The following is a 12,315-nucleotide window of genomic DNA, read 5'->3' as shown; positions in this document are numbered from 1 at the left end:
ACGTCCTGGTCACCCTGGCATGATGACCAGGACACCCCTTTGCCTTGGAGCAAGTTGCTGTTCCAAAATTTGAGAGATTTTGGTCACAGTTCCAGCCCTCAGAGCATCTCCTGTGGGCACATGGAAATGGATTTACTGTCCTGAATTCACCAGCACAGCATTTCAAACCCAAGGCTGGTTTGCAGGGAAAGGGATTTGTCTTTCATTTCACCAACTAACACAAGCTGAGGGAAAAAAAATAAAAAACCCAGAATATCTCAGAAACACAAGTTCTTCCAATTTTAACAGAATGCTGGAAGAAAAAGTTAATGTATCTTTCATGAGGACAATCTAGATAATAAGCAACACAATTCCACAGCAAAAGGCTGGGAGTTTTTTTTCTTTTTTCTTTCTTTCTTCTTATTTTTTTTCTCTTAAATAAGCAGGAATTTCTGGTTGTGGATAGAGGACCAAGGTAAAACTTGAGTCACCAAACATCCCCCAGACAGGAACATGCTGTAACCTCAGGTGTTAAGTGATCCAGGAGATTTTACTTTTAGATTTGGGCAGAAACAACAACTTCAGGGGGAAAAAAAAAAACCCAAACCAACTAAACCACGACAACCTCCTGTGTGTGTCAAACCTAAACTGAAATTGTTATTCAGCAATTTGCAACACTTACTGTCATATTAAAGTAATTTCATTTTATTTTTGCTCGCTGGCTCTGTTCCTGTAACAAAACAGCAAATCTTGGGATTTAAGGGGATATTTGGGAGAGAACTGAATTATCCTGAAAGGTTTGGGGGTATAGCCTGTGACCCTGGGAAAGGTGGAAATTTTGCAGGCTAGATGTGACAGAACTGTGGGATTTGGGCTTTTCCCCCTCATTTCCAACCCCTCATTATCCACCAAATAATATAAATACTATTTATAAATATTATTTATAAACATGCAGGAACTTCCACTTTCTCCTCTTTTATTTAGGAAAATTTCTAAATGAAATAAACTTTTGTTCAACCAGCCAATTTCTCAACCCCCTGGATGATCTCCAGTGGTTTTGTTCCTTTGCTGGAGGTAAAAACCAACACATAAACAGAGAAAATTGAATTATTCATCCTTTGGGGGTCCCTTCTAGCCCAGGATGCTCCATGATTTTATATCTCAGGAGTTCTTTAAGCTACAGGTGAAGGCAGCAGTGGATCAAAGTGGCAAAAAAAAGGTTAAAATTATTATTAATTAAGGTACCAAAAGCAGTGTGACCAGCAGGACAGGGCAGGATTGTCTGAGGATGAATTCCAGCCTCTCTCCAGGACCCTAAAGCTCCAGATGAGGACAAACCCCGGGAGATGATGGTTGGTACTCACTTTTTCAAAGGCTCTATGACTGTCTTTTGGATCTGATTCACCTGTGGGAAGCAAAAAAGGGAGGATTGCACGTCAGGATTGTTGGAAAATCCCATTTGGGTTTGTAGGGATCCCACAACCACAATGTCCTTTAACCAAAAGAGAGGGAATTTCTGCCATGGGAGCTGAAATCCCAGCCTGGAGAGGGAGATCAGAGAAACTCCAGTGGGAAAAGTCTTGGGGATGATGATAAAAAGGGAAAGAGGTGAGAAATGAGGATTTTGGACATGGCAGGGAGTAACAGGACACAGGGAATGGCTTCCCACTGCCAGAGGGCAGGGATGGATGGGATTTGGGGAGGAATTCCTTCCCTGAGAGGGTGAGGAGAGGCTGGGATGGAATTCCCAGAGAAGCTGAGGCTGCTCCATCCCTAATGGGATTTGGGGAGGAAATCCTTCCCTGAGAGGGTGGGATGGAATTCCCAGAGGAGCTGTGGCTGCTCCATTGCTAGATGGGATTTTGGGAGGAAATCCTTCCCTGGGAGGGTGGGATGGAATTCCCAGAGAAGCTGTGGCTGCTCCATCCATAAATGGGATTTTGGGAGGAATTCCTTCCCTGAGAGGGTGGGGAGAAGCTGGGATGGAATTCCCAGAGAAGCTGAGGCTGTCCCATCCCTAAATGGGATTTTGGGAAGAAATCCTTCCCTGGGAGGGTGGGATGGAATTCCCAGAGAAGCTGAGGCTGTCCCATCCCTAAATGGGATTTTGGGAGGAAATCCTTCCCTGAGAGGGTGGGATGGAATTCCCAGAGGAGCTGTGGCTGCTCCATTGCTAGATGGGATTTTGGGAGGAAATCCTTCCCTGGGAGGGTGGGATGGAATTCCCAGAGAAGCTGAGGCTGCTCCATCCCTAATGGGATTTTGGGAGGAAATCCTACCCTGAGAGGGTGGGATGGAATTCCCAGAGAAGCTGAGGCTGCTCCATCCCTGGAAATGTCCAAGGGATTTCCTTGGAGCCACCTGGGACAGTGGGAGGTGTCCCTGCCCGTGGCAGGGGATGGATTCAAATCCTCCCCAACCCCAACCACCCCACGATTCCAGGACACTCCCACCATTCCAAGCCTCCAGGACACTCCCAGCACTCCCAACCTCCAGCCAAAGCCAATCCACCTTCTCCTGGTTGAAGGCGTCCATCCTCTTCATGGCCGTGTCGAAGGCCGTGACCATCTCGAGGAACGCGGGCTCCTGCTCACACAGGGGGTTGGACAGCAGGTCTGAGGAGATCTTCACTGCAGATTTGGACATGGCTGGTGGGAAAGAAACCAGACAGGGTCACATTTCCCACTGCCAGGAGGGCAAAAATCAGGGAGCTGAGGCAGCCAGGAGGGGGGGGGGTCACACAAGCTGGCAGTGGAGGATGAGAGAAAAGCAAGGAAAAGGCACCAATTCATTCATGTAAACACCCAGAGAAGTGTTTTTATATAAGTTAAATCTGAAGCACTCCGATGTGAGGCTTGTGATGCTGCCAGAAATAATCCCAGACTAACAAAAGCACTGTTCTCTTAAAAAAAAACCACCCAGAGATGGGGGTTTTTATACATCTTCTCTCGACAGACTATTAAGTGTCACTCTCAGCCTCACTACAGCTCTTCCACAACGAGAAAAATCACAGTCCATTAAGTCTTTCAAATGGCTTTACAAAAAAAAAAACCCCATGTATTTGAAGTGGATTTAGTGGGAAAGGACCAGACTGACGGGACTGGGAGAGGAAGGTTTCTCTTTCCCTCTCCAAACACAAAGAGCAGGGACACAAGTTAAGTATTTCCCCCTCAATAAGCTGAATTTTTTTTTGCCTGTGGAGAAGGAGCCAGGGGGAATAGGAAGTCCCTACAGCCCCTGGGAGTGCCACCAAGAAATCCAGAAGCAGCAGGTCATGCTCTGACTGAGCATTCCACTTGTTTTCCATCAGCCACATCCCTCTTTATCCAAACACTTGCTCTGCAAAGGGAAAATTCAATGACAGAGCCACTACACAAATGAGCAAGAAATCAGGGAAGGTGCAGAATGGAAAAAAAGACTAATAAAAAGGAAAGCATAAATATAAACAGGGATAAAATAGACTGAGGAAAAAAAAAAAAAAAAAAAGGCCAGAGGTACTAAAAAAAAATGTTCTTTTTCCTCAGTGCTGGAAGCTATTCCAGTTGGAGATCACAAAGCCAGATGCTTGAGCTGTGCTTTGGAGGAGCTTTGGAAAGACTCCCTTAGATATTAAAAGTTAAAATCATCCCAATAATGGGGCTTAAGATCATAAATCAAGGGGTTAAACATTCTGATTGAAAGGTTACACACAATTATACCAGAGAGGGCTCAGAAGCTGCAGAGCTGGGGAGCTCAGTGCAGAACAAGCCTCTCACTCTGGGATAACAAAGCCACTGTATCCATTTATTATCCAAACATGAAGGCTTTGGGCATTTAAACCTTGAAACAGATGGGATAGAATCCATATGTGTGACCACATCTGAGCAGGGATTTGTGCCAGAACAGGACGGAGTTGAGAACAGCACAACTCCTTTGGCTGGAAGGAAAAATGAAATCTTCCTTGACAGGAAAAGGATTGGAAGGGGATGGAGGGAGGGAGTGGCAGGGTCACGCTGGGAGGTTGGGAATTAGGGGTGGTTTGGACACGTTCAGGGGGAATTTGGGGCAGGAATTTCCTCTGCATCAGTGGGATCACCTGGAGAGAGCTGAAATAGTGGGGTCTGAGAGTGACAGGGCAGGAGAGAGAAGGAGAAGGACAAGGAGGAGAAGGAGGAAGAGGAGGAGAAAGGATCTCCTGTCCCTCAGCGTGGCCTTCAGGAGAGTCTGCACTGCTCTTTTGCTCATTAAGATGTAATGCTAATTAATTATTCCAAAGGAGAGCTTTCACCTCCAGTTAAAGAACATCCTCTTGCTTCTTAAAATGTATTTTGTCTGGAAAGAGGGTGGGGAAGGGGGAGAGTGCTGTCCAGTCCTGGGGCAGGGAGTGCTGCTATCAGCCCATTCCCTGGTTGCTGGTGGAGCCTGCCTGGGATATTTCTGTGCACAGGAATTCTCCTGTTCTGAGCTGAGCTTTTTGGGAAGAAGGTGGAGACTGGAGCCACCAGTCCCATTCTGCCAAGGAGTGAAGAACCAACCAAACCCCTGAGCCTGGAGGAACCAGACAGGAGGGCAAAACTCTGCCACCCTCACCAGATTTGAGGGCTGGATGTTGGGAATGGGCACTGCCAGGATTGATCTGATCCAGCTCCTTCTCCTCCAGCCCTCCCTCGGCAGGCTGTGTGCTGTACCTCTCCCTCCACTCACCATTTCAAGCCTTTAAATGAGAAATCAGATCATCCTGGCTCTGGCCAAGGCTCATTTGTGACTCTGCCATGGAACAGAACGGAAAAAGAAAGTCCTCCCACAGCTCCTCTGGGACTTGAAATGCTCCATATAAACAACGCCCACTGCAAGGGAGGGAGGGGAATCCTGAACAGGGAAAAACTTACCAAGGATCCCTGACAATGACCAGAGTCCTCAGAAAGGGCAGATCTCACCCTGGAAAAGAGTTCTGGGTGGCTGGGGCTTCTCCCAGCCCTCTGCCTGTGCTGGGAAGGGTGGGAGAACAGGGGAAGAGCCTGGATCTGAGTTTGTGTCAGGGGATATCCACACACACAGACACACAAATACAAATACAAATACAAATACAAATACAAATACAAATACAAATACAAATACAATACAAATACAAATACATACACACACAGGTGAGAGCCTGGATCTGGGTTTGTGTCAGGGAATATCCACACACACAGACACACAAATACAAATACAAACACAAACACAAATACAAATATAAATACAAATACAAATACATACACACACAGGTGAGAGCCTGGATCTGGGTTTGTGTCAGGGAATATCCACACACACACACACACACACAAACACACACACACAGAGGTGAGAGCCTGGATCTGGGTTTGTGTCAGGCAATATCTACACATCTACACACACAAATACACACACACAATCACACCAAGGTGAGAGGCTGCATCTGAGTTTGTCAGGCAATATTCACACACAGAAATACACACACACAATCACACATTCACACACACACTCACACAGACACACACACACACAGGTGAGAGCCTGGATCTGAGTTTGTGTCAGGCAATACACACACACACAGAAATACACACACACAATCACACATTCACACACACACAGACACAATACACACACAGACACACAGACACAGGTGAGAGCCTGGATCTGAGTTTGTGTCAGGCAATACACACACACACACACACAAATGCACTCACACACATTCACACATAGGTGAGAAGCTGGATCTGTGCTTGTCAGGCAATACTCACACACTCACACACACTCACTCTCACAGACACACACACAGATACACACCTGAGAACCTGGCTCTGTGTTTGTGTCAGCAATATCCACACACACACACACACACACACACAATATTCACACACAATATCCATACACACACAATACACACAAACACACAGGTGAGAGCCTGGATTTGTGTTTGTGTCAGGCAATATTCACACACACACACACACACACACACACACACACACACACACACACACACACACAGACACACACACATGAAAACACACACTCACACACACACAGGTGAGAGGCTGGATCTGTGTTTGTGTCAGGCAATATTCACACACACACACAAACACACAAATATACAGACACATTCACACAGACCCAGACACAGAGGAACAGCCTGGATCTGTGTTTGTGTCAGGCAATATCCACACAGAGACACAGACACACACATACATACACACAATATTCACACACGCACACACAGACACACACACAGGTGAGAGGCTGGATCTGTGCTTGCTGTGTTTGTGTCAGGCAATATTCACACACACACACACACAGAGGTGAGAGGCTGAATCTGTGTTTGTGTCAGGCAATATTCACACAGATGTACACACACTCACACTCACACACAGACACAGACACAGACACAGACACAGACACACACACACAGAGGTGAGAGGCTGGATCTGTGTTTGTGTCAGGCAATATTCACACACACACACACACACACACACACAGAGGTGAGAGGCTGGATCTGTGCTTGTGTCAGGCAATATTCACACAGATGTACACACACACACACATAGAGGTGAGAGGCTGGATCTGTGTTTGTGTCAGGCAATATTCACACAGATGTACACACACACACACACACACAGAGGTGAGAGGCTGGATCTGTGTTTGTGTCAGGCAATATTCACACACACACACACACACACACACAGAGGTGAGAGGCTGGATCTGTGTTTGTGTCAGGCAATATTCACACAGATGTACACACACACACACCCAGAGGTGAGAGCCTGGATCTGTGTTTGTGTCAGGCAATATTCACACAGATGTACACACACACACACCCAGAGGTGAGAGGTGGGATCTGTGTTTGTGTCAGGCACTATTCACACAGATGTACACACACTCACACTCACACACACAGGTGAGAGCCTGAACCATGGAAAGCCCCAGCTCTGCCTCCTTCCCCCTGCCCTGCCCTGCAGTGGCCCCGGTCCCACGGGCTGAGCGCTGGCCCAGTGCAGCCCACACCTGTTTGTGCTGCTGCCTCTGCCTTGGCTCTGGAGCTGTGGGGGCCAGGCAGGGACTGCTCCAAACCACACAGGGAAAAACCATCTGGGTTTGGAACGGCTCCCTCCTGCAGGTTCAGCAATCAGCATCCAACAAACCCAGCTCCCCCCTGCTGGATCCCTCTCTGGGCACAGCAGGTTCCAACCAGAGGGATGTGAAGCGAGCTGGGACACGGCACAGGGCACCTGCAAAGGGCAGATGTCACCCCAAACGTGCAGGCAGAGCTGTTTATTGCTTCCTCCATCGCCCACTGCCACGAGGGGAAGCCAAAACAGGCAGGCAGCGAGGGAATGAGCTGGGTTGTTCCCAAAGGAGAGCTGCCAGGTCAGCATTTCCCACGGGAAACACGGCCAGATGTGGCCAGCTGTGCCCCCCAGACCCATCCCACCTTCTGGGGCTCCAGAGAGGGAGGTGAAAGGAGGATTGAAGGAGGTGAAAAAGCACTGCTGGCACAATGGGCTCAGCTGGAGCTGCTCCTGCTGGATAATCTGAGACTGAACAACCACTCCTGGGTTTTCTCAGCGGCACAAACTGAGGCAAACAAAAGGAAGGGACTTGTGCAAGGCCATGGAGCTCAGGAGAGGGGACTGAGCCCGCAGCACTCCCTGTGTTCCCTGGGCTGAGCTGCCTCTCGCAGATGGCCTTGTAACTAAGCAAACTGAGTGGGACTGAGCTCTGGATTTGTTTTCCAGACTTGTCACACATTACTCATGTGATCTCGAGAAAAGTCACTTCATCTCTCTGTGGCCAAGTTCACAGTCTATGTATCCTCCAGTCACTTACCCAAATCTGCATCTGTGCTTTTCTTCATATCCTTCTGAAGTTTTTTGGTCTGATCTTCCAATCTGAAAGATGGGAGAAAGAAGGCAAAGTCGGAATCTTGGAAAGAAAGAAACCCAAGTGTATCATACGTGCAACAAATCATTTACGGGCTGAATATGCTGGCTTCTGGTGGGAGTTAAAAATATCCAGGCAAGGCTTGATGAAGTTCAGTGCAGCTCAACCCTTTCGGGTTGTTTTCAGATGGTTTTTAACCTTTTCAAGTTGGTGATCTCTTATTCATAGTTCGCATATTTCCTGAAAGTTCTCACACTTAGCACAAATGGTAAAGCCAAATGCTTCCAGATGATCCCTGTGAGCTCCTGTGACACAGGCAGGATGGCAAAGCCACTCCTGGTCCTCTGAGCTGTTGGCCTCTACAGGGACCCTGCAGTTTTCTGGCAATTTTACACTTTTTCTTTTTTTTTTTTTAAGCTGCCAGAATCTGCAAATACTTCTGAGGACACCTTTGAACAGTCACAGAAAGCCTGAAGAATTGGAAATTACAGGGCAGTGAGGGATTTGCTCACTGGGAAGAGCATCCCTGGCTAAAATTCCCTGGGAAGATGCAAGCATGTGGCCAGTCCTGTCTGACCAGTGTGGTTGATACTCACTGCTGCAGCTTCCCATATTCCCTTTCAAAGTCTCTCTCCACCTGTGGAAAGAAGAGATGGAAATCAGCTCCAGGGGACTGCAGGGCAGCCTGGAGCACGCAGGGAAAGCTGTCCCTGGGAAATGCTGAGCTGAGCCCAAGCACAAGCTGCAGCTTTAATGGGAGTTACACCTCAAAAGTTGGGGATTTGGAGCTCCAGACTCTCTTGGAGGCAGCACCAAACGTGTCAGCTCGAGCCAAGGACGAGGATTGGGAGCTGATGGAATAAATAGGAATGCTAGAAAAGCAGGGAAGTCACAACCCAGCATGGCTCAGTGCTGGGGGACAAAACTGTGCTCTCTCCCAAAAACTGAGGGGAGTTGCTGCTCCTCCAGCCCCATTGAGGTGGGTCTGGCTGTTTCCTCCTTCCTCATCCTCATCAGGATGGTGAAATTCCCCCTAAACCACCATCTCTGCATTATTCACCCCCTCCACACAACTCCTTACCCCTACAACAGCTCCGTCCCATGAGATTCTTGGGCTGGAGCACGGTCCCAGTGCACTGTGACACCTCCAGAAGGGAGGGGAACCCTGAGCTCCGAGCTCTGAGCTCCAGCACAGCCTTCTCCCAATGCTACCTCAGTGCCTGCTCCCTCCTACTTGCTAGCTGGCAGCAAACCTCCAGTGATAGGAGATATTTTAAGGAACTTTCTTTCCATGCTGACTGTTTTAACACACTTAAAACATTCATTCCACACCTCGTCAACCGGAGAAGCAAATGGATTTCAATTGACCAGCCAAGAGTAAATCCGTGCGCGTTTGTTGTCATGGGATCAGCGCTGGGTTCACTTGTGTTGTCAAGCTCCCGTGCTATTAAGGAAATGCAGAGTGCTGGGAGCAGCCAGGACTAGAAGGATCCAAAGGTTTGTTCCAATTCTTCCTGCTGGCCCTCAGATTTCAATCCCAGCCTTGATGCAGCACCACAATTTAAAGGGGATGCTTGCTTTTCAAGGAGAATTGCTGTTAAAAGCTTGAGGGGGTTAAAGATGGAGATTTTTCTTAAAATCTCCTTCTTTAAACATCTTTTTGGGCTGTATTGAGCTCCAGGGGCCTGATCTGAGGGCAGGCAGTGCCCAGCCACATTCCAGCCCCATCCCAGCTCCCAGCTGTCCTCACCATCCGCTCCCACCGTCCGGGGGATGCGAGCTGGGCTCTCTCTCTCTCTCTCCCCCCTCCCATCCCTCTGCTCCAAAAAAACCCTCCCAGGAGCTCCAGCTCCCTTTTCGTGCTGCTAAAATTGGGTGCTGGAGAGAACAGCCACGGAGCAGTGTGGGGGCAGCTCACACGACTTGTGCCTGGCGTTCGGGGAGCGCAGAAATGCGCGGCAGCTGGCGCCCTGCAGGTCAGGTAACCAGCACATAGTAAAGCTCACCCTCCATCCCCGTGCCTGTTCCGGCTGCTAAAATCCCCAGGGACTATTGCACTCTATAAATAGGCCTTAGGTGTGAATTGTTTTGGTTGCAAACCACACAGGGTCCGGCACGACTCGAAAATGTGCCCCCCCCCTTTGAAAGGCTGGGGGTGTCGTTCCTTTATTGTTGCCTCTCTGTGGTTAGGAGGATCTGCTCAGCAACCAGCTCCTCCAAAAGCTTTGGCTGTGGAATACCTGTGAATGTTCAGGGTTTCTGGCCCCTTTTTTGCTGTCAGATTTGCCTGTTTCTGTGCAATAAGCAAAAGGCATCATGCCTCAATGGATATGGAGCAGCTTGCAGGGCCTGAAGGGGCTCCAGGAGAGCTGGAGAGGGACTGGGGACAAGGATGAAGGGACAGGACACAGGGAATGGCTTCAAACTGGGACAAGTGAGATTGGGGTGGGATTTTTGGAAGGGGCTGGGATGGAATTCCCAGGGAAGCTGTGGCTGCTCCATCCCTGGAAGCGCCCAAGGCCAGCTTGGAGCACCCTGGGACAGTGGAAGGTGTCCCTGCACATGGCAGGGGGTGGAACAAGACGAGTTTAACGCTCCCTTCCCACCCAAACCATTCTGGGACTTCAGGATTCATTCCACAGAGACAAAACCTCCCCACCCTGCGACCCTCTGGGTGCTGTGAACCCCCCAAACCTCCCCCAAGCCCCCAGCCCAGCGCCAGAGCAGGATCCACATGGCATCGAGGTGACTCCACACAGACACACTTGAGCTGCCCAGCCTGACTCACATCCCCAGCCCCATCTCTCTGAGACAGCTGCCCAAGGATTGCTCTTATTTTTCACGCCCACAGGCAGCAACTGGCTCCCAGTCCCCACAGTCTGCGAGCTCAGGGAGGCTCCCAGCCGTGGCTGGAGCCCGGGTATCCCACAAAAACAGAGGGAAAAGCTGCTCTCACGTGCTCCCAGCTGCAAGGAGGACAAGCTTGGGGAACATTTTGCAGAGCACACAGTAATTCCCACTCCCAGCAGCTCTCCATGGTCACACGCAGCCGACAGAGGCTGTGGAGAGGATTAGCACGTTAAGAGTAACGAGAACAAGAAGTACAGGCAAGAAAATTACAATATCCTGAAGGGAAGTTTCCGTATTATTAAAATAATCCCACTGCTCTGCAGCCTCTCTCTGAAAACTCCAAATCAAACCACACTTTCTGTATTGAAGGTTTTTTTTTTTTTCTTCTTCCAGGCACAGGGGCTGGGTAATGCAAAAATCGCTCGTCTCGGGGTTTTTATTTAAATCTACATCAAGAGCGACGAGCTCTCGAAAGCTTTGAAATAAAACAACGTTCTCTCCTTCACCCACTTCTTTTTTTTTGTTTTGTTTGCAAACACTGGGCCTCCCACCTGTGATCAGATCCCCCCTGCTTGAAGGGCAGGATCAGCATCACCAGCCTGGTTATGAGGCAATGGAGCAAGGCTGAAGCCAACACTACAAAGAGATGGAAATGAGGGACTGTGAGGAACCTTCCTATCCCCCTGGGGTTCATGTTTTTTCCTGGAGGAGGAAGATGAGCTGATTTCTGCATCTCCCAGTGGTCTCAGCATCGTTGTGGATTTTGGGAAAAAGAGGGAAGTATTTCCTTCTTCCTCTTCTCCAAACAAAAAGTAAAACCCATAGAAATTAGAACTAAGATTTTCTGCTGAGCTTCTGCCATCCCATCGAGAATTTCAAGGTAAGCCCCATGGGTGAACATTCTGAGCCAGAGCTGCAGAGTGCAGGTGGATCTGGGATGTCACAGACTCCACCCAGCAAGATCTCCACATCCCCATCCTGCAAGAAACTTCCCAGAAAAGTGGCAAAAGGAAAAAGGAGGCATCTCCCAACTGCAGAGACCAATTTGGCCAGAACAGATTGAAGGAAAACCAGCAAAACTATTTAACTGGCACCGCTTGAATTCACCCCACCATTCCCATGACATTCACTCCGCTGTGTTGGGATTTCCAGCTCGCTGGTGGAGCCCAATGGAAAGGGCTGCAGTGGAATCCTGCTGCTCACGGAGCTCCTCCGTCCGACACCCCTGGGGAAGGCAGAGCTGCTGGGATGAGTCAAGGAAAGGAGGTTTGGCAGCTCAGGTCTCCACTCCCTGCCAAGCTGACTCAGGCCAGCAAGGAGGAGGAGGAGGGCGAGCGGTCTGAGTCAGCCCAGGCCAGAGCAGGGCCGAGGGAAGCAGGGAGGGAGATAAAACCTCACTGGGGGGATGCAGGGCCAGCTCCTGCCTGCTTGGATCATCCCAGCCCTGGTGAAGGGCAGGGAACAACCTGGGGGGACACAGGTGAACTTCAGCAGCAGCTGCAGGAGAGCTGGGCAGATGAGACAGCTCCGACGGCGGCGCAGCCTCTGCTGGGAGCAGAGCTGTCCCGAGGGAGGCAAGAACATCTCTGCCATAAGAGGCTTCGTGGCTGA

General features: G+C 49.4%; 1 protein-coding gene across 1 annotated transcript in view; it reads right to left on the bottom strand.

Moving 5' to 3' along the window:
- The window catches only part of BIN3 (bridging integrator 3), a 61,094-nt gene that overhangs the window by 28,187 nt on the left and 20,592 nt on the right, over positions 1-12,315 (bottom strand). Inside the window, exons 3-6 of the mRNA XM_063175334.1 lie at positions 8,451-8,491; positions 7,801-7,862; positions 2,491-2,627; positions 1,344-1,384 (exon numbers count right to left, since the gene is read on the bottom strand). Coding sequence (XP_063031404.1) covers positions 1,344-1,384; positions 2,491-2,627; positions 7,801-7,862; positions 8,451-8,491 — 281 coding nt within the window. The remainder of the gene's footprint in view (positions 1-1,343; positions 1,385-2,490; positions 2,628-7,800; positions 7,863-8,450; positions 8,492-12,315) is intronic.

Source organism: Melospiza melodia, chromosome 23 (assembly GCF_035770615.1).
Source record: "Melospiza melodia melodia isolate bMelMel2 chromosome 23, bMelMel2.pri, whole genome shotgun sequence".
Lineage (NCBI taxonomy): Eukaryota > Metazoa > Chordata > Aves > Passeriformes > Passerellidae > Melospiza > Melospiza melodia.
The sequence above is the reverse complement of the archived record's forward strand: the minus strand, read 5'-3'. Positions and strand labels throughout refer to the sequence as shown.